We start from the raw sequence: 23,507 nt of genomic DNA, 5'->3' as shown, positions 1-23,507 counted from the left end.
GATTAAACATGAGTTAACACTATCCTTGGGAAACTTTTCACAAGGATATTAGTATATCCTGGCAATATGGGTATATCTATCGTCTGTACTGAATGTCTGAATAACGTTTGTAATTATGGGTCCGGCCCTGCTTTCACAGAAAGTTGATTAGTTCTTCGACCAGCCATTCTAAGCTCGTTGAAATCACTCATGAAAATCACTGAAATTTCCAGCATTTACGAAAGTCAAATATTTCTTCTATTTCTCTTTGTTTGTTGTTGCAAGCATTGAACGCAAGCATTTGAGAAATATAAGGATTATAAAGTAAAGAGGGTAGGGGTGAGGTCTAGTGGCCGTATCTACGATTCTCTTGATGCAGAGTTGTACCAAGTTTTATTTCTTTACATTCAACTTTTGCCCACCTAGATAGGACATAAATGCAAAAAAAATCTGCTTTCTAAAGCCAACATAAAAAAATGTACCTTTTAAAATACAAAATGGTCCTAAGAACTAAAAGTTGTTGCTCGTAATGTGATTATAGTCTAGTTTATCAAAGTAACAAGTTTTAAGTCAAGTTCACATATACTTTGTTTCTTCTTTTCTTTTCTTTTGTAGTTTTGTACTTCTAGTTGAAATTTGATCGTTAAAGAAAATAGACTGTTAAAGTACCTAGTGCATTCAGCTTAGATTATGAAAATACTAGATAACAATTTTAGAAGATATCAATACTAAGCCTTTTAGATAGTAATGTATCTAGACTAGAGACCAGCTTGACTTCCTCTTTTGAAATATCGCTATCTTAAAATGATAAAATGTCTTGCTTAGTGAAGGGACACTATCTTAAAACATTCTGGTTTAAATTGCAAAATATTCTTAATTTTGCATTTTCTTCTTTTGTCAAAGTTCTTTGCTTATCTCAAGTCAGTTGGGACGCTTACCTGCCAAATTGATCTCGTATGCTTAATTTTAGGGGAACAAAATTATGAAGAATATATATTGCTAATTTTGGTGATAATATAATGAATTTTTAGTTCTGGAATTTTATTTCTGTTTTGCTTATGCATGAAATTGCTTTATTACAACGATCTACTAAATTTTAGGAAAAGCTAATTGTTTTATGGAAAGAAAATATTATTAAAATGCGGCTTTTCTCATTTTCGTAGTATTATGTTTGAGAATAACAAATATCGAAATTTAATTTCGTGGGCTTTAACACTACAATTAAATCAGAAAGAAATATGGTATTAGGCGATTTGATATATTGAGGCTAAGTATTCACCCAATACCTTATTTTTTGTTGACCGACTAACGTTTAATAATATTTGCAATTTTTATATCCTTTTTTATAGATTGTTCACATTTTCTAGCTCGTTATTACGCTTTGTGCCAAATACCAAGAAGCAGGAGAAGAAAGCAAGTGTCTATTCGCTGAATGTCTTGGTTTAGTTGGTGCTATTGAACCAAGTAGAATTTGCCTTGGCGAAGAAGAGAATGAAAAACCATCTTTAACAGTGTACGATGACGTGACTTCTGAAGAATTTGCGCTTGAGCTGTTTAATAAGCTATACATTGCTTTTTTGCAATCTGTATCTACTCAAATAACTACATTCTCTTACACTATTCAGGTAAAACTATTTTGGCTAAATTTAAATTAATATATCGAAGAGATTGGGGTGTATCGGTTTTGACATCCCCCTCCACGCACTGTCAAATGACAACTCCGTCTACACTCTTAGATACCCTCAAAAATATTGAAGGGATAATATTCAGGCTAATTTTTGATTTAGGGAAATTCAAGGTTTGAATATTTCAGTGTTCAACTAATTGGTGTCAATGGTGCCTATATTCTATACAATTTGTTTTAAATGGGGGTGGTTTATTTTGTATTTTAAGTTCTATGGTATTGACAAAACGCTAAAATAGTGCAAGCTTTGGGAATTAACGCTGCTCAAATTGATACTTGTTTGTTACGTAGGCGGTAGGCTCACACAAAAGATAAGAAATTCTTTATATGTGAATCTACTTAACAAAGAGAAAATAATCATAACAATTGATTTTTAACTCAGTTTAAAATACAAGAAGTGGAGTAATACAAAACATGACGAAAAAGAAAACCATAATTAAAATCGAGAAAAATAACTATATGAAAATATGGATTAATACCGTGAAACGGTTCAAATCTTAAAAATACGAGCTGATGCAAACTGCCATGTTGCATGGCTAGTTTGTCGTTATTTCTTAAGATAAATTCTGCATAATTATTCTGTTTCTGTACCCTGGTGGCAGATATGTACAAATCTCAAATATTGAAAATACACTGAATCCAGAGCTCTAATATTTTTTGTGAGGAAAACGTTAAGCAAACCCAATATAGAAATAAAATAGAGTAGTCTTAGTAAGAGGACTACAGTTTTACCCGTGTCTTATGGATATATTTAATACTATTGGCAACTATTTTCGAACAACAAAAGCTAGAACTTTAACCTATGGTCAAAAACTGCTTGTGGATCAGATCACCTGAATTATTTGAAAAAGAGATTACTGTCCTTTAACGGATTCAATTAGAGGTGTAGGAAAATCGAACAACTAATCTGTGATCTAGAAACAGCCTTATTATTAAAAGAGAGGGACTCGCATTTATCAATGTTCAGAGAAAGTGTTTTAGTAGATTTAGGAGAGACAGCAAAATTACCAAATTCAGAAAGTCCCTTCCAAATGCTACTAATTGAAAGAATGTCATCTGCGTAACAAGCATTTAACAAGTGAATTTAAAGTTGTACCCTATTCCGTAAGTGTATCTAATTAGTGACCATTTTGTGATTGTAAAAGTAGCGTAATTTAGCGTCACTTTTGAGTGCTACGATAGCTATTGCAATAAATGAATGTGTATACGAAAACTAAAGTATGTGAAACGCAAAAATGGTTTTCTTTATGCAGTTGAACAAAGGTCACAATTTTGAAAGTTTTGCTAGCACACGCTCTCTTGATTAGTTTTGATTTTCAATAGTAATCTCTTTTAAACTAAAATAATACTTACAGCGAAATACCAAATTTTACTTGTGAATGGTAATTGTCTAGGAACTAATTTCTGGTCATTTCTAAGAATAAAATTCTATCCAGACACGCTTATAAACGTAGCTTTACCAACTAGCACTTTTACATGAAAAAAAAGAAATGATAGTAGGTTCTTGGAATGGCCCTAATTTGGCAGTTAAACCCTACAGGTAAGGCCTCAAGCCTTGCACAGTGGTTGGGGTCAGTCTACAGTAGTACCTAAAAATTTCATGTGGAATGGAATGTGTTTGGAATGAAATAGTAGTTGAACTCAATACCCTAAGTTTATTTCAACTTGTAGCTATTAATGACCTCTTCCTCCATCGTTTTTCTGTTTTATTACAAATTATGTCTTATTACCAAATTTAACTTATTACTAAATTTGAATTAAAGATAAGTATTTGTGGGTGCCAAGCCATGGTTATTTGTAGAAAAAGCCAAGACAGATAGTCCAATTGAGTGAGAGGCAAATCTAGCATAAACTCCTATTAGGACTGTATAAGAATGAAATACTGTAAAATGACCGTTTAATTTTAAACGGTCAACTTATCATTTGTTAATAGGTAAGTCTATCTATCATCTGTCCATGCGTCATTCCTAGGGTAAAATCAAGGTAGATAGTCATAGAACTAAGATAGTCATAGAAACTATGGTTTTCTAAGTTTTTGGTTAAATGGCACGGGTAAACGGTAGTAAGTATGACTCTCTTATTGGACCAATACTTGTTTGTTAGCTTTTACAAAGACAAGCCCGCCCTGAGTCTCAGGCAGGTTGACCAAGAATTTAAAATTGACATAAGAACGTTAGATTGCATAAAATGAGAGGTAAACAAGGCAAGCCTACCTATGGTCTAAGGCAGGTTGACCGAGAATTTGGAATTGACATTGGTTTTGGCCCCAATAATTTGGCCCCATCTGTAATGAGTGTCAGGCTAGGCGATTGATTTAATTCATAAACTTAGACATTTGCACTAATAAAAACTTAATTCAGTGTTAGTTGACAACAAATTGTCCGGAATTGCAAGATGAATTAAAATATTGGTTGACCAATATTTAGTTGACTGTCTGTGTTTGTGTCTTGGTTTTGACTGTCTAGGCTTTTCAAGCTCAAGGAGTTTTACCAACAAAAATGCTCAGATAGTCAGTAAAATGGTATTGCCTCAAACTAGGCAGCTGGAAAAAAAAAATTGTGCTTAACAATTAATTAAAAATTTTAATCGGAACCCCTGATGATAATCCACAGACCTTGCATGAGGGGGTAGCTATAGAAAAAAGAATAGTAAAAATTGAAATTGGCTGAGATTGCTGGACTGAGCTGAGGCAATGAATAGATGCTATTTGGAAAGTAGTTGGAGACGGCGGGCATCCCTTCCCCGCCTGTCCTGAAGAGAGAAACTTGAATGCTATGCAGTGGACATGGGCTAGAAGAGATTCCACTGACTGTCTGGTATTTGGTAATAAGGTATATCCTTATCAGGCTTCCTTGATGCTTGATTTCATACAACTCTAAATTAACTAACTACAAGATTTCTTAAACTTGACGTGCGTACAATTTGATTTTATGAATTTGCCTTCTTTTCTATTGCCTGATTTACTGTTTAAATCGCACGTTTTCAGAATGCCAAATTGATTTTTTTTTTTTTTTTTTTTTTTTTTTTTTTTTTTTTTTTTTTTTTTTTTTTTAGACGTTGAAATGACTGACGGATATTCTTAACGATCTTTTTTTTTCTAATTCCCGTTCGAAGAGAATATCTTCTTGAAATTGACACGAGAACCTATAGCTGAGTTCTGCTTCCAGTTTGGCAGTGTTATGATTAACATAAACTTTTCTGCCGCTTCAATGTGTGTTGACGACCAACCATGTGTAGATGGATATTTTTAAGTACCTAAGCTAAGAATCCGGAGTTAGTTATAACGAAGTCTGTATATGTCCTTAATAATAAACTAGATCTACATGGGCAATATGAGATGTTGCGGCAACCTTTGTTCGGCTTCGCCGAGTAAAGTGTTGCAAGAGCAACACTTTAGTTTTGTTTCCTCCCTTCAATTAAACGCTGAAGTTGCTAATCTGCAAGGATCTTAAAGAGTCGAGGCAGATTGCAGGAGGCCCTTGTAGGCCTTGAATTGGACTCGTTATTTCCATTCATATTCATTTTTTTGGCGGGGTAATCAGTTGTAAATAGATTGCCAAATTTGTCAATATGCTGCTTCCCCCTTCCTCGACCGTGAATTAACCTGAGAGAGAACCTCCAACAGGTTGAACCCAACCCACCGTGAATTAGCATGAGAGGGTTGACTCTAGTTCAGCATTGTCGAGTGATAGCCATGAGAGGAAAATTTTCAAGTAAGTCAACCCGTAGTCAACCTGCGTGTGTTCCCCAGCGAGAACCTCCAACGGGTACGACTCTAGTTCGGTATTTGTGAAGGGACACACATGCACGGAAAGGTGTAGCATAAATGGCAGACAGTAACAACGGCAATCAAAGGGATAAAATCAACCCTTGACTGGGCTGCCCACTTAATTCAGCAATCTGTCTTGGCTTTTTTCTACAATTGGCCATGACTTTGACTTTTCCCACAACTATTCCCTCTTTTTTAATTTCAGTATTGGATAACACAGATAACACAAAATTGCAAAAGTTGCAAACCCCTCATAGCTGAATATAATTGTTGCCCAACAGCCGATTATTACTTACAAGTCCCCTACATGTCTTACCAATGGAACCAAATTGGTCTTACCATCAAACACACCGGAAACAAATAATAGGTACACCAACTAGCAAAAGTTGCGAACCTCTCATTGCCGAAGATAATGATGAGCTGAACAGCCAACAAACTCCCCTATATGTCTCAGAATTGGTATCGGCCAATTTTTGGTTTCAGTGTGTACCTTGCTACTGAAGTTGTCAACTCCTTTAAACTTTCAAACTGGTATATCTCATGAAGGAATTTTTTTTGCCCAAAATGGATAACAGTCGATAAAAGCTATCGACTGCCGTCAAAAAAATCTATCTGTCTTAGTTCAAAAGTTGACTTTTTTACCGTTGGCCAAGTTTCTAACGTCATCTTTCAGAAAGTAGCAAAGGATAAACTCTAATTTCTTTAGCCATGAACGAGCTTTTGAAGTTTAAGAGGCACTTCTGATACTATTTCTCTACCGCAATCCCAAGTGCGAAAAACCGAATGGTAAACTCAGCTGAAATCACGAACAGAAATGGGTAGAAACACAAGCAAAAACCATTCTTTTTGACCCCAGGCAAGAGTTCTACAAAGCTTTTCAAAATGCAAAGTCATATTCATCAATCCGGCCTAGGGTCCACACTTTCGGCATAAACCGCAGAGGTTAGACCCTTGCCACTTTCTAGGAATAACCTGATAATCGGGGTGCTAGAAAAAAATATGACAAAACCAGTGTTGCTGTGGCAACAAAATGAGAAAAATTACCAGGATCCAACTTATCAAGGAAACGACTGATATCAAACAGATCGTGGTAACGAACTGTGGTAAGGAACGACCCGGCTCAATAGTAACCAAAACTCTAAAAAATAGAATTTTGATACCAATAGCTACGTCAAAAAAATCAACTGATTTCAAATATATAACTTTCATCGAGACCCATCAAAAGTTACGAGCCTGAGAAAATGTGCCTCATTTTAGAAAACAGGGGGAAACACCCCCTAAAAGTCATACAATCTTAACGAAAGTCACACCATCAGATTCAGCGTATCAGAGAACCTTATCGTAGAAGTTTCAAGCTCCTATCTACAAAAATGTGGAATTTCGCATTTTTTGCCAAAAGACAAATCACGGATGCGTGTTTATTTGTTTGTTTTTTTTTTTTTGTTGTTGTTTTTTTTTTCCAGGGGTGATCGTATCGACCCAGTCGTCCTAGAATGTCGTGGGAGGGCTCATTCTAACGGAAATTAAAAGTTCTAATGCCCTTTTTAAGTGACCCCCTCTCACGCTCATTTTTTCCCAAAAGTCACCGGATCAAAATTCTGAGATAGCCATTTTATTTACCATAGTCAAAAAACCTAATAACTACGTCCTTGGGGACGACTTACTACACCGCAGTCTCCCTGGGAGGGGTTGCAAGTTACAAACTTTGACCTGTGTTTACATATAGTAATGGCTACTGGGAAATGTACGGACGTTTTCAGAGGGATTTTTTTTAGTTTGGGAGGGAGAGTTGAGGGGGGGGGGGGGTTACGTGGGAGGATCTTTCCATGGAAAAACTTCTCATGGGGGAAGAGACTTTCAATGAAGGGGGTGCAGGATTTTTGTTCGCATTATTTAAAAAAACAAGGAAAAAAAATAAAATATGATAAGTTTTTGCTACTGAAAGTGAGGAGAAATTATTGCGCAAATGAGGGGTTTACGTAATACCTCGCTCTTTACGCGAAAGTATTTTTAGTAATTTCAGCTATTTATTCTACGGCCTTTGTGATTCAAGGGTCATTCTTAAGGAATTGGGACATAATTTAAGCTTTAGTGTAAAGAGCGAGGTATCGACGAGGGGTGAACTCCCTCATATACGCAATAAAAATATACGAACATAGAAGTTCGTTACGTAAGTTAATTCGTAAGTTAAGAATATTTTTTACTAATGAAAATGTTCGTAAAACAATTAAAAGTTCTAGTTGCCTTTTTTAGTAATCAAAAAATTAGAGAGCAGCTAGGCTTCCTCCTTCTCTCCTTTTTTCTCAAAATCATCCGATTAAAACTTTGAGAAAGCCATTTAGCCAAAAAGAAAATTAATATGCAAATTTTGTTTTAATTATTTATGTGCGGAGAGCCAAGATCAAAACATGCATGAAATAAAAAACGTCCAGAAATTAAATAAAAAAAGTTTTTTTAAATGAAAGTAAGGAGCGACATTAAAACTTAAAACGAACAGAAATTACTCCGTATATGAAAGGGGCTTTTCTTCCTCAACGCCCCGCTCTTTACGCTAAAGTTTTTTCCTTTTTTAAAAAGTAGAGCTAAGAGAAAGAGTCAAACTTTAGCGTAAAGAGCGGGACGTTGAGGAAGAAAAGCCGCTTTCATATAAGGAGTAATTTCTCTTCGTTTTAAGTTTTAATGTCGCTCCTTACTTTCATTTAAAAAAACTTTTTTTATATTTAATTCTTAAGCTTGAACCTACAGTTCACAGTTTAAGCAGTTCATAGAATGATAGAAAGTCGAAACTGTCTGTAGGCACCATTATATAATAATGTTTCCTATTATTTCTAGTTGACTGGTATAAACAGTTTGAAGAGTGCTAGTTTACTACCTTGAGCTAGGTCAGTCTATTTTGTTTTATTGCCTGCATAAACAAGCAATTTACTTCAGACTAATCTTTTTAACATATATAATTGCAGTGGACCTAGGCATCTTATCTTTTTGGAATTATCAGGCTAATTTTAAGTAAAATCCTCAAAGAAAATATTGATTCTTTTTCTTTTTCATTTTGTATTTTTGTTCCTTTGGAGTACCAAGGATATCAAGAATAAAACATTTTTCCCCTAGGCCCTTCTTAAGTCTATTCGTGCTTGGCAATTTAGAATTTCGTAGAGGTTTCTTTGAGTTGTTTCAGAGCTTTTTATTTTTAGGACAATATGACATTTCTACCAGTGTCACCAGGTTCAACCCTGAAAACAAATAATCATTGTTGGTTCGTTTACTTCGACAATATTTTTTGTCCGTTAAAGTTCGAACACTGACAGTATGTTGGTTTCCATAGACAATTAAATCTCTTCAAGGAAAGCTACGCCCTTTTAAGCTCTCGCGGTGATCTATATTTTGACCCTTTTTTTTCTTTACTCACGTATTCCCTTTTTAAGTCTGATGCCTGCTAGAAATGAAGAAAATTCCTTAACTGCATATGGAATTCCTTGGTTACGTTTGGTTACGTTAAGTTAACCAATTCAAAATCATGTTTCATTTTCACTGTCCTTGGTTTTCTAAATAATGCAAAATTGAGACTTCACTGGGTTTTTTTCATCTTTTTCACGTATGTAAAATTACTTCTTTGTTTTCCACTATCTCAGGCTATATTCTTTGGTTTTTAAAATATAATATATCCTTTGTAGCTGATTGCTTTTTTAAGTATGTGTAAACTAGTCAAAGAATTTGTCAAACGACACGCCTAATAAGAGGAAAACAGAACATATATTCAGTTGTAAGTACAAAAAAAAATATCTAGTGCCATTCCCCCAAATTATGATACCCCCAATCTACACATAACCTTCCGAATTATCAACTTGACCACACTACCTCAGAAAAAACAGGGTTTACTTACCGAAATACATGTTAAACTAGCCGCATTTTAATGATAGCCACTCTATGTAATCCTTTGAAAGTCTATCCTGTACTCGATTCCCTGTGCAAGAAACAGATACTCTCTTAAAACACAAAAATTCGAGAAATTACATCTCATTATTTTCAGACTAGTGAATGGCCTGAAATTATAATTTACAGACGCTGAGTAAAATTGGATCTAAATTTTGTATATATATATATATATATATATATATATATATATATATATATATATATATATGTATAATTTATATAATGTATATTTTTTTAGGAGCTACTGAAGACATACAACATAGATCCGGAATACAAGAGCACTATGGGTTGGAAACTATGGTCAAAGATGTCAGAACACCAGCAGTCCGTTTTCAGGCCTTTTTTATCGACAATGTATAAAGTGGTTGAAAAAAATCCTGCTCCAAAAACGCGGATTGTTTTTGGTTCCAAACTTGTAAATAAGCACTCCAATTGGATTTGTATGTGGGTTGAAGAAATGGTGTCACACGTAAGTATCCTAAATGCTATATATATATATATATATATATATATATATATATATATATATATATATATATATATATATATATATATATATATATATATATATATATATATATATCGTTCTATGCATGCAACATGTGTTTGTGTATATTTAAATCATTATAATGTAAAGGTCATACTGCAGCTGCTGAATGTTGAATGGGAAGTGCGAATTGTTTAATTGGTTATTACAACTGATAACTCTGTAAGCTGCAACTTCTTCAAAGCCAGTTTCTTACAACAATCTTAGAATTTGTTTTCTGTTTTATTAACAACCAGTTAGAATATTTAATTTCTTCACATACTCTTCCAAGTGATAAAAAAGTATAATAGTAAAAAAGTGAAATTTTTATGAGGCATTTAATTCTCTGTATAAATGGATGGCCCGAAGTGAAGCCCTTGAGTGCCTGCTCTTTCAGGCATCCCTTTCCCCACCATCGAACATTTAGAATCATTTTGCATCCTTCCCACAATCCTTGAGGGAATATTAGGGGACGATCTCAAACTTTTCAATGTCTTATCATAAATACCATGAAGATCATGGTATTTTAATTGTAAATCAGAACATTTGAAGCACATAGTATGCAAAAAATGTTTCATTTCTACCAAAATCAGTTTATGATGCTACCTTTAGTTTGAAATCCCAAATCGAAACGCACTAATTGTAAGATTCATTAACAGCTTTTGGTTGTAAAAAAAAGAACATGGTAATTCAGGATTTCTGAGATTGTTAATTGTAAATCAATTGTTGTTTTAACATCATGTTGAATAAAGGGTCATATAAAGGTATTCAGTCTTTATGGCTGGAAAAAACCGTAGCGGGTCCATAAAGCAACTATATCACTAAGGCTTCTGAGAAGATTTTTCGTTTGGCCTGATGAAAATTCGCTAAAAATCAATAAAATTTGGTATTTTTTCGGTCATGAATAGGGCACCATGTGCCTCTTTGTTGAAATAAAATCAAATCTGAGCCAATAACTCTGCAAATTTCAGCATTTTATCGATGCCTCGTAAAGAGACGTTGTTGGGCTAGTGATACTGGATTTAAAACACTGTTTTTAGATGCAAACGCTAATTTGGGCTCTAAATACGTTACATTTCTCCTAAAAAGTAATGTTTGTAATTTTTTGAGCTAATTTTGTAATTTAAGACAGTTACTTGACTGTTTGCCTTATTATTTTTAGACCAGGTTCAGGAAATAAAACTACTTATTCTTTCCCGAGCTGAAAAGAATTTTTATCAACTTTACAGGACGGAGCTGTTTATGAAAAGAATCCTAGACAAGACTAGCGAAATTTTAATTTCGATGTTTATGCATTTAAATTAAGCTTGCAGTATAATTTCGACTGTATCCAAATATTGTAAATTGCGGCATCTTTTACATCTTTAAATTAAAATATGACCAATACCTGACTTTAATATATTACCAATTTTAAATTATTTTCTGAATTTTAATGAATTTTATGTAGGACATTCCAAGTCAACTAAGTTAACTATCTAAAAATAAAATTGAAATATCGAGATAGTTGAACTTCTTACATCATATTTAAGAAATTGTTATGCCTTGTTTAAATCAAATGCATTTGAATGAGTGCTTATTTTTCAAGCATCAAAACATTATGCACTCAAATGAGCATTTACTTTAGAAGCATTGCTGTGCAGACGTTATACTTCAGCATATAGCCCTGGGGTTAGAGTGACGTGAAAATCCCTCTAATACTTTTTACCTTGAAATAAATATTCAAAATAGATATAAATTTAAAAAAATGTGCTTTTTTTAAATGATAGTAAACTAGTTTATTTCCCTTGAGTTCATCATAAGTCATGATTATTATGAGAATATACTTTATTTACTGGACTCGTGCTGCTATTATTGAAGGTGCGGCATTTGATTTTAGTTGCTTAGATTTGGGAGCTTACAAGTCAAATATTACTTTTGCTAGTATAGATATTCGTTAATACTGAGCTTAAGGAGTATGAAAAACATATAGAAAGAGGTCCTGGGGCCAGTGACAGTGCTGCTTTACCCAGTAGAATTTTAAAAGCCCTCTGCATCACTTTGCTGACGACATCACTACACGTATAGCCGTCAGCAACCCATGCTTCTCTACAGACAGGGGAAATCTTTTGAAAATTGGACAGTGGTCCGATGCATGGATAGCTATATTAAATTCGTTATAAACAAAGGAACTGCTGATATCTCGACAGAATGCGCTACGCATAGACCCTAGCTTTATATTTGCGTCTGAAGTTCCAAAAAGAGTAGACGAGTTTCGTCTCCTAGATTCCGCTTCTCAACAGATTTCTCTTCGAAAACCATCTCGATCGCATAAAAACTGCCTGTACAAGAAATTTTGGTACCACTCTTCCATGCAAAAAACTTCTACAGTTCAGCTTGATCATCCTGCTTTACAAGTCTTGCATCAGACCTATCGCCGAATATGGATGCCCCCTGTACACTGGTGTTCCGAAAATATCGTCAGTACCTCCTCAAAAGATCCAGATGGGCTGGCTCACTCGTTACCTATGGCTGTCTCCAGTCTGTTAGTGAAAGGTTTGATGCAGTGTCGATGGCTGTCTTCTACTGGTGCATAAAGTTGCCTCCTTCTTTAGAGCTTTCTCATAATGTGATCAATAAGGCATACACGGAGGGATACATCTTGAACCAATTATCTTAATGGTGTGCGATGAGAACAAAGTGCTAGAAGAGCAGCTTCGTTCGACATCGTACTTCGATTTGGAACGATCTTAATGGGGACGCTTTCCCTAAGAATTTCTATGTTGACTCCTTCAACAAAAGGAATGAATTTTAAAAAATAAAAAAAAAGTTAAAAAAAAGTATTTTTGTTCATTTTAATCACTCCTGTAATTTTCTGAAAGTATACGGATTCTTCCCGCTTTAAAACATTTTTTTCAGTGGTTATTAAGTAGGAAGGGCTTGGTTATCGTTCAAAACATAGGCTACTTGGAAAAAATATACATTAGTAAACCTACTGGGCCCTTTTGTTCACAGAAGATCTTTTATATTTAGCCTTATGGTAAGTAAAAGTGAAAGAAAAGCTTAAAATAAATTTATTCTACTGATATTTTATTAGGTTCTAGAATAAACATTATTAGTTGGCTGGATGGTGCTTTCTCTGGCTGTCTTTTTTCTCTCTTCCTCCATTATAGGCTTTACATACTCTTTGACTAAAGTTGTTGTCATGTTCAAAGTAGGACTCGTGTGTGTACATGCGTAGTCAAAGTATTTTAGGGGTAGCAGGTCAATCAAAACAAAGTAAATACTCTACTGCCAAATGATTGATATATTGATCTGCGAACTGGTAATGTAATTTCGTTTTCAATTTCTTCTGTTATTTCTTTTGTGGACTCGATCTGCTCTGAATGTGAATTGTTTATCAAAATAAAAAGCGCTGAAATTGGTTCTTTTTTTTTCTTTTCTTCATACTGTAAATTAGGCCGAAGCTACTGAGAGCTTGACACATTATAACGTACAAGGTGGACGTGGTAGACTTCCCGAATCTTGATGGATTTACCTGTGATTGACAATGTATTTTTTGTTTGTTTTGTTGTTGTTTTCTTGGTTTACCGAGAAATTCATATACTTTCTTATACATTTTGAACAAATTATGGTTATATTTGTAATAGCCCCATAGAAAACAACAAAAAAAATAGCCACATCGAGAAATTTGTTCGTACAGTCAGAAAGGTCCCACTGTGTTGAAGGAGTCAGTGCTCTGACTCTAAAACAGTTGTTGTGCTTTCATCAGGGGTGTCGTTTGTTTCCCAATATTTTGGAGATAAAATTATTATTTAGCCATTAAAGCCCATGCCCCTTGACTATCGGATATTGAGCCCTCTTGCCCCTGTATAAATACTGGAGCTACGCCCTGGCTTTCATAGAGCTTTTGACTTCTTACACTGTATTATCGACATAAGGTTTAATGAAGAAAATCGGAAGTTGCTCTTTTTATCTGCTTAGACGATTGACTCTTGAGGTTTGAACGATAATAAGTGGATAATTGTTGTAATGTATCCTTTTACTTTTATCTTTAGTGTTCGATTTTAGTTTTTTTATTTCCGTGCTCCGCTTTTTGCTTACATTTTGTAAGGGCATTCACAATGAATTTTTAATAGGATTACAACTCCTCACAGCCTATATCCCTTGGTGCCTCCGTTATTAAGACAGTTGATCATGTCTCATGCCTAGGCCTCTGTACAAGCACTTCAATCTCCACGCTTGCGAGACTCTGATTTTTTTTTCATTTCTGACTGAATACCTGCCCCCTTTGAGGTAATTATTTCCGATAAACTTCGCTCCAACTGTTTTTATTTTGACGGTCTTTACAACGGCGTTACGCTCTCTGATATCCTGAATGTTATGCCTTTGCCGGAGATAATCACTGAAACTGATGAAGCAAAAATTTGTCAAACCTTCTTCCCTTTCACCACAATATGCTTCACAGCTGACCGAGAAATCAGAAAAATCTTTGCGAGAAACATAAAGGAAATTACAGTACACCCATAGTTTCTTGTTCTTTTTTTATTTGGAACTTAGTCATTCTTTTCCTTTATTTTAATTTGTTTTTCCATTGTACTAGGCTGCACTTACATACTGTTGTCTTTTTTTGTTAGTGTAAGTTGTCTTTTTTGTCGATTCTTCCTCTATTATTATTATTTATGCTCTTTCCTTAATATGTTTTATTTACGGACTTTCAAATGAAATCAATCAAGATGTTTCAATCTAAAAATCAGTAATTCGTGATCGACCCTGGGTAGTTCGTTAGGTTTATATTTGATCCAGCTGGAGTATCCTTGATTCCAAAGAACCATTGAAAACCCTTGAATCTATCTAAATAGCTTTACCGTATCGACTTACAGACTGACAGACAAACCTAGCCAGTCGTTATATTAAATAAATATAAATTAGCCAAATAAATTAGAAAAATGAATAGTAAAACAAGTTGTAGTAAAAAGAAAATGGCTCTTAAAAATGTCAGTTCAACGAAATAATGTATATGTCACAATTACACGTCACAATTTGCACGGGGGTTGAAGCTCTCCCCCTGGGATTGCTACAAAATAAATCCAGAATCGATCTAATTACCTTATAAATGTCACTTCCAAATCCACTTTAAAATATTGTGCTTACTGTAAATACGAGTATTCCTTTATAAGAGTAAATATGTAAAACTATTTTCAAGGAGGAAAGAAACCAATTAAGTATAATTTGAGGTCCCAAAAAGTAAACTATGAAAGGAGGCAATTAATATTTAAAATCGAAATAAAAACTTTCAGTGCTCGCAGGATCAGTCTCTTTAACTTAGAAAGTAAATTAACTTAGAATCGTTGAAATTCGATGTTCCTTCTGCACTAGAAGCGGAAATGGCTGCTAACTTATCTTCCTGTATTAGATTAGCCAGAAAACCCTGTAGTTTACTTGAGGTGTAACTAATTTATTTCTTTTTTAAGGTCAAATCTGAGTTCCCCAAGAAAGTTTTTTCCTCAGTAGTTCCAGCCTTGAAGAAAAGCTCTACCATTCAAATATTTTTGGTTCCCCACGTTGTTGTACAACTTATCCTTGAAGATACTCAAGATGCTACTGACCAACTCTGTGATGAAATAACTGCCGTTATCAGCCACAACTCTGCATGTCCAGCAAGTATACTAACAATTTTTCTGATTCTAGATCACTTAAATTCACTGCTATCAGCCAAGGAGTCTGCTGTCGCACCCAAGAAGAATCAAACCACTCAGGAACTTCTGAAAAGGGATCCTTCCTACCAAAAGATAAGACAATTTGTTGAGCGAATTGCTGACGAGAAGCTGGCCGAATCAGCTGCACGTGCTGGGGCCTTTGCTCGTGCCGTTAAGCATCTAGAATCCTATTTAATGAAGCATCCAGACCAGAAAGAGAAAAAAGCTGCATTTCTTCAAGAATTGTATGTTTCTTTGGATGAAACAGATGGCGTCATTGGAGCAGCAGCACTTGTTCCTAAGTCATCAATTGATGTTACAATTCGTACCTATGAGGCAATAGGCGATTATCAAAGTGCAATTGCTGCTCTACGTGCCAAGCTCTGCAATTCAAATACCGGCAACCATGAAAGTAATGAACTTGAAATGAAAGAACGCATAGCCAAGTGCTACTTAGAATTAAATCAGCCTGACGCTGTGTTGGAGTTCTTGAAATGTAATCCGCCTGAAGAGGGACCCTATCTTCGTGAATACAAATCAGAAGCCTTATGGAGACTTGGAAATTGGCAAGGTCTAGATGAAATAAATAGAGAAGAAACTTGCCTCTCTTGGGGTGATTGCATAGGTGTGGCATTATTAGCTGGGAAAAAAGAAGATTTTCTGTCTGTAAATACAGCTTTGTCTGTGCTTGAAACGAAAATACTTGACCACATGACAGTTGCAACATTTGAGAAAGGTTGGTACCAGCGAGCTTATCCCGATGTGGCTAAATTGGCTGTCGTTGTAGATCTACGTATGGCCGTAGACTTCATATCGTCTATGGTTTCTAGAAGTGATTTTAACATTGTTGATTTCTTTGTCCTTTTGAAATCTTGGAGCAAGCGACGAGAAATAACTCAGACAACTGTAAGAGTATTAGAACCGATGATGAATGTCCAAAGAGTTGCCTTGAAACTCATTGAAGAAAAGGTCAAATCGTTGAAATTCGATGTTCCTTCTGCACTAGAAGCGGAAATGGCTGCTAACTTATCCTCCTGTATTAGATTAGCCAGAAAAGTTGGACAGTCACAGAGAGCGTTGAGGTAAACTTCTTTTCTCATTATTTTTATTGTCATTGTCTACCTTTTGAAAACATGTAAACCTAAAAAGAAACTAAAAAGCAAAAAAAAAACTTTCAATAGTTCCTCAACATGACAAAAAGCGAAGTCTTTTTGTAGTCTTTGTTACGTTTTAACCTCTTGAAGTAATCCTGTGTTTTTATAATGCCATGCTTGGGACGCAGACAGTACGGAACACCATAAACCTTACTTGAATTCAGGATTTAAGCTTTGTACGAGACGCAAATTAAGGACTGATTTCTTTATTTCTCTCTCATTCTCTCTTTCTCGTTCTCCCTCATCTTCGCCATCATCTCTCTCTTTATTTTTCTCTCTCGCTCTGCATCTCCTGTTTTTCTCCCTTGTTCTCTCTGTCATCTATCGTTTCAATCCTTGCAATGGTCTAAAATGCGATTTTCATGTTATAACATTTCTCACAAATGTTGAAAATTTTTATTTTAGTTACATTCTGGAAGCTGAATGCACACTTTCTATCCTTCCTCCAAAGCTCATGCTAGAAAAAGTTAAATGGCAGTGGATGTGTGGGCGACAGAGTGACGCCATTAAAGAACTTCAGACTGGGATATCTTTCCATTTTCCTGATGTTAACCAACTAAAGGCAGACAAAACAATATCAGACTCCCGAAGGCTTGCAGCTGAGTCCAAACTTTTGCTGGCAAAATACATGGACGCTACGGACTCCTTAGATTTTAGTGGACTCGTTGCACTTTATAAAGAAGCAGTGGCAATCAATCAAACATCAGAAGAAAGTCTTTTTGAAATGGGGCTTTTTTATGACCGAACCTACCAATCCCAAGAAGATAGAGATAAAAGCTGGCAGTACCTCAACTATACTTGTAATTACCTCGCCAAATCATTAGAACATGGATCTTCATTTATATACCGGTCGTTGCCACGATTTTTATCCATTTGGTTAGACTTGGGAGCCAGAGTGTGTGAAATGCCCGAGTCGAATGCTCGTTTGAATTGTAAGAAAGTCCTCTCTCAAGTTAATGATTTGACAAAGAACGTTTTGGCCAAAAGGCTGCCAACTTATAAGCTGTTAACAGCGTTGTCGCAAATGCTGTCTCGGACATGTCATCCTAATCCTGATGTATGGGATGCCTTAAAAATCCTTCTTGCAAAAACTCTGCGAGATTATCCTCAGCAGTCAGTTTGGCAAATGATGGTTATGATGAAGGTAAGCCTTTTACTCTTTTGAACTACTACTATAAGCCATTCAGAAGCTGAATGATTTAACCTCTTTTCTTCAAGTTTTTTGAAGATTTTTGGATCTAAGTACAAAAATTTTCCGGTTAGCGTTTAAGTTCTGGCATTTACATTATCTTATGATTTAGGGAGTTCTGTATTGATAGAGAAATCCCTGTATATTCCTATAGTTTTCCTTCAAGTCGTCTGTTGTTGTTGTTGAATTCTCCTCAACTTTCACTCCCTTTGAAAAAGAAAAATATCAACTTTAGATTCTTATTATAGTATTCCATAGAAATAATTATGAACACTTTAAAAGTGACAAAAAAAGTGGAACCAATGAAGACTAGATGTTTGGAGTCTATACTATAATATTTCTTATGATTTTCTCAGCACAATTGTAAAACATATAAGCTAACACACAGAAAAAAAATTGAACATGCTTTCCTCTAGATGTTTGAAGTTTTACAGTAAAAATGTTTCAGTATTTAAATATCACATTTTTAAATATTTGATTTGTCTGTGGTTTACCTTGTGCGGTTAATCGTTTTGGCTTCTAAATGGCACTTTACGAAACAGGAAGAATAGAACTCAGTTAGGTTTTGTCTTTTTAATTCTTTTTTAAAATAAGTAATCAAAATTGGCACGAACAGCAACATGCTACTAATGCTAATGTTTGACTTATCGCTGCAAAAAAGTCGGCTGAAGCTAAAATAAGATAAACTATGTCAGTGTTTTCACCTTAGAGTTTAGAGTCAGTGTTTTCACCTTAGGGTTATCCCTCCTCGAGAGAGAAGTTCTTACGATACCAATATTTGAGCCAAAGTAGATTCCAGGTACGGGACTCCTGGACTGCTAAAACGTACTGTATTATCAAAAGCAGGGAGTGTCAGATTCTAGATCGCATTTGATCTAGTGTTTTGTTTCTATAGAATACAGAGACTTTTGGGTTGTAAATTTGTAAAATAATAAAATGAACACCAAACGATTATCATCAAAGGACTGTTATGAATAAACTCTTTCAAATATTTTAAAGATTTTGTTGTCAAAATTAAAGACGGCTTTACGGTATCATAGGCTTAATATTTTAGGCTTATTTTTTCATAGGCTTATTATTTAGACTTATTTTTTCTTTTATTTTTCTAACTTCATGTAGGAACAGTTGGTCGTTACAGCTTGGTATAGGACTTGCGCAGTTACATCTAAAAAGTTCAAGTGTCCAATCCAAGGACTGAAGCTGACATTCACATCACTTCAACGCCTTATATACTCCCAGGCTATGACATGATTCGTGAACTCCAAGGCTAAGGGTTCCAAATTATGTAAATGACTCATATAAAACAGAGGGCTCATTGATGCAATTTAAGGAAGAAAGAAAGATATGTCACAGCTCGTGAAAATCCAAGTCAAGTATTTTTGGTCGTTATGGTTGGTCGGCTCAATGGAAGATCCTAGAACCCTTGTCTCCTCTCTCTGCGAAAATCGAAAATATAGGAATACTTTTTTTTTTAACTCATCGGTTATTCTAGGATAATTTGAAAAATTATCAGAATTTTCTAAATTACACGAATTTGTTAATCAGTTTTGTCGAAAAGGGCGGACATGTTGTGCCTTGTTTGAACTGTGATTATGCGAAGATTTTTAATTGGTATGACTGGAGAGCCGGCATACCGTCTGAATAATGTAAAAAAAAAAAAAAAAAAAAAAAAAAAAAAAAAAAAAAAAAAAAAAAAAAAAAAAAAAACAGACAAAGACATAGGAAAATGAAGCAAATCGAACCTCCGGGATTCCAAGGCTCCAAGGCCTTTCCTCCCCTTCAGTAGTATTGTTTTATTAATATAGAATTGGAGGTAGTGTTGAGATACCTACTAGGAGTGTAGAATTCATTCCAGATAATATGGCAAAGCAATGCGATAAGTTATCAGGCTATTATATATAACAGATTCTGGGGCGAATTACAATAAATAACGAAGTCAAACTTTAAACAATACGGCTTTCAGCCCTATTTTAACATATTTTAACGGTTAGGTATGTTTGTGAATTGGCTAGATGTCTCCTTTTTTTAACTAACCATGAATGGAAAGCAATATTTTCCAGCTCAAAAATTGTGTTTTCTTGAGGTAATGCTTTTCTTTTGACTGCAAATGATTTTTAATTTATTACAGTCAACACAAAAATCGCGCTCCCAGAGGTGTGCTGAAATTGCAAAACTCGCCTGTGAAAACAAGCCGGAACTCAGTAAATTTATAAGTGATGCCGTAAAATTGACTGAAAAACTGATTGAAATTGCTGAAACCAAGTTTGATGGGAGTACCTTTAGCATTAACAGTCTTTTCAAGGAGTTACCAAAAATGTTGAGCAGTGTCAACTTTAGCCAAATTATTTTGCCAGTTCAGTCTAACATGACAGAAACCCTACCTACAATGCCAGGATCGCATAAAGATTTCGTTGCATTTCCAAATAAGTACACCTTTATCATTGGTAAGTTCTTCTTTTTTCATCTTTCATCTGCAGATCTCATTTCATTTGAATAGAAAATATTGGGTCTTCTATCAAATTTCTGGCATGAGGAAATTTATTCTACCATTTCCGCAGATAGGAATTGTTTCCAGTATAAGATAAGTAATTGTTCTTTAAAAATTGTTTAATGTACATATTCTACTATGTAGTTTTCTCGTAGGTGAGGAGCTTGGTAGAGTTCTTTTCAGCATTAGACTTTTGTCTTGTCACTATCATCCAAATGACCAGTTTAATAACGTCAGAAGTTGTATTGCCTTTTTCATTTCACTCATTCATATCTTGAGTTTTCATAGAGCGTTTCTATTGTTGTTTTCTGCTTTTTTTATGACCTTGAGAAAATGTCTGCCTAAGCACTTTTTTTCTTTCTTTAATGAAAATTTGATGCAGCTCTTTTATAATTCTGACTTATTTATTTCATTTATTCAAAACTTTATTTCATCTTATTTCATTTTATTTTATTTATTTCATCTTATTTTCTAAATAAGAAAAGACGCTCAGATAATAAAGTGTTGTTATTGTTTGCATTAGTTATACCTGCAAGTTGGTGACACCAGTAATCGTATTATGTTCTTTTTTTCCTAAAATATATGAATTAAATGTAATATTGAAATAATTTTTCCAGTTAAGCTATTTAAACTGTATTTTTGCACTTTTTCCAGTTTTGGATCTTTTTTTTATGTATATGCAGAGTGTCTAGAAAGTTCTATTTTTTCAGCCCGGTTGTTTTTTTTTTTTTTTAGTATCGCTACTGGAATTACTCTGTTCAATCACTAATCGTAAACAATTAGTGCGCTTATCCTTTGATCCTGCTAGTGCTTTTTTCGTAGCGTTTTTGCTAGCACAGCATGTGTGCTATCTTTTTTTTCTATTCTCACTGATTCAAATAGCTAATTCATAGATCAGCCCAGATAATCAATCTCTTGAGAATGATAACTCGATCAGTGATTGATTTCATGTGGAATTTATGGATGTTATACCCAGTCCGTCACAGTTAAGTGTGCCATTTACCCAGAGGGTCCCGACATACATCCCTCATATAGCATGAAATGTTCTGTAGTGAAAATCCCAATAAGGAAAGCCTCAGCAGCCCCTAAAACCTACAGAAAATGGGTATCTTATCCATTTTTCCCAAATATTTCTGGGCATGACTCAATTAAACTGGATTATGTGAGGCTTTTTTACATTCAATGTAACATTGTGTGTCTGAAAGAATATCTACTTACCTGGGATGGTTTTGTGTTGCTTGAAGAATTTCACAAAAAGCATTGTTTATACATGAAGTTAAGTGATCCTCTGTTCGTGGTAAGCCTAGTGGAGGAAAGCAATTAAAGTTGATTGCACAATGAATGGTCGAAACTTTGAATCCTGTGATTACTGTCTTGCGATGGAGTCCCCTGGGGCTGGCAGACAGTTTAACATAAACAAATCTATTAGAATACCAAAACCATAATACTGCAGCAGTAGGCTACCCCAAAAGAAGAATGTTTATGCTGATTCAAAATATACGTGGAATTTATTAAGTTTAATGTAATCAAAACTAGCTTGATCCAGCAAAATCAAAACGTCTTTCGGATGAATCGCCGAGTCAAACCCGGCTAATATGTCTACGCCACACAAAAGCAATCATTGAGGCATACTTTCCCGCAGAAAGTCAGAGTTAAGCATGAGGATAATTCTTAAATATATATTCACAATGCAGGAGCCACATATAATATTAACCACCTAATGGCTAATTTCGAACTGGGTGTCACCATTCTTGTAAATTGTTTTGGTGTGATCCTTTTGGTCTACGAATGATCCTTTTGGTCTTACTTTTAATTTTAATTTTAAAACCAACTTAAACCATGCTTCAGTGAGGTCTCAAAGCGGGTAAGTCACTAAGGTCGAGTGGAACAATATGAAATCAAATCTTTACAGGGAAATTTTTGACATAATCCTGAATAAGAACCAAAGTGTCCTTCTAATTAATCATGCACGGTGCGACAGATTCTATGGTACTGGACATGTACTTTATGGAAATTACCAACGCTATGAAAACCACCCTGACGGCTTCAGTTCCAGTTTCAAACAGTTCGTGGCAACGAACTGTATAGTAAGGAGCGACCCGGCTCAATAGTAACCGAAACTCTAAAACATCGAATTTTGATACCAATAGTTATATCAAAAGAATCGCATACCCATCAAAAGTTACGAGCCTGAGAAAATTTACCTCATTTTAGAAAATAGGGGCAAACACCCCCTAAAAATCATACAATCTTAACGAAAATCACACCATCAGATTCAGCATATCAGAGAACCTTATTATAGAAGTTTCAAGCTCCTACCTACAAAAATGTGGAATTTCGCATTTTTTGCCAGAAGACAGATCACGGGTGCGTGTTTATTCGTTTTTTTTTTTTTGTTGCTTTTTTTCTCAGGAGTGATCATATCGACTGAGTGGTCCTAGAATGTTGCGAGAGGGCTCATTCTAACGGAAATTAAAAGCTCTAGTTCCTTGTTAAGTGACCAAAAAAATTGGAGGGCACCTAGGCCCCCTCCCACTCTCATTTTTTCCCCAACGCCACCGGATCAAAATTCTGAGATAGCCATTTTATTCACCATAGTCGAAAAACCTATTAAATATGTCTTTGAGGATGACTTACTCCCCCGCAGTCCCCGTGGGAGGGGCTGCAAGTTACAAACTTTGACCTGTGTTTACATATAGTAATGATTACTGGAAAGTGTACAGACGTTTTCAGGAGGATTTTTTTGGTTTATTGGGGAGATTTGAGGGGGGGGGGGTTACGTGGGAGGATATTTCCATGAAGAAACTTCTCATGTGGGAAGATTATTGCAATGAGGGGGGCGCAGGATTTTCTAGCATTATTTGAAGAAACAATGAAAAATAAATATGAAAGTTTTTTCTACTGAAAGTAAGGAGCAGCATTAAAACAAAACGAACAAAATTATTACGCATATGAGGGGTTTACCTCCTCGTTATATCTCACTCTATACGCTGAAGTATTTTTGTAATTTCAACTATTTATTCTACGGCCTTTGGGACTCAGAGGTCATTCTTAAGGAATTGGGACAAAATCTAAGCTTTAGTGTAAAGAGCGAGGTATCGACGAGAGTT

The 23,507-nt window shown here is 35.0% G+C and overlaps 1 protein-coding gene across 4 annotated transcripts in view; it reads left to right on the top strand.

The window, feature by feature from the left end:
• LOC136031309 (serine/threonine-protein kinase atr-like) overlaps positions 1–23,507 on the top strand; it is a gene marked incomplete at its 3' end in the record, with an annotated part of 115,048 nt that overhangs the window by 77,206 nt on the left and 14,335 nt on the right. For all 4 annotated transcript variants that reach the window (XM_065710764.1, XM_065710766.1, XM_065710765.1 and 1 more), the window contains 5 exon segments: positions 1,347–1,604; positions 9,604–9,834; positions 15,342–16,648; positions 17,126–17,864; positions 20,038–20,353. In XM_065710764.1, coding sequence (XP_065566836.1) covers positions 1,347–1,604; positions 9,604–9,834; positions 15,342–16,648; positions 17,126–17,864; positions 20,038–20,353 — 2,851 coding nt within the window.

This window comes from Artemia franciscana, chromosome 9 (assembly GCF_032884065.1).
Source record: "Artemia franciscana chromosome 9, ASM3288406v1, whole genome shotgun sequence".
In the NCBI taxonomy this organism is placed as follows: Eukaryota; Metazoa; Arthropoda; class Branchiopoda; order Anostraca; family Artemiidae; genus Artemia; species Artemia franciscana.
Note: the sequence above shows the minus strand (reverse complement) of the source record. Positions and strands in the feature narration are given on the sequence as shown.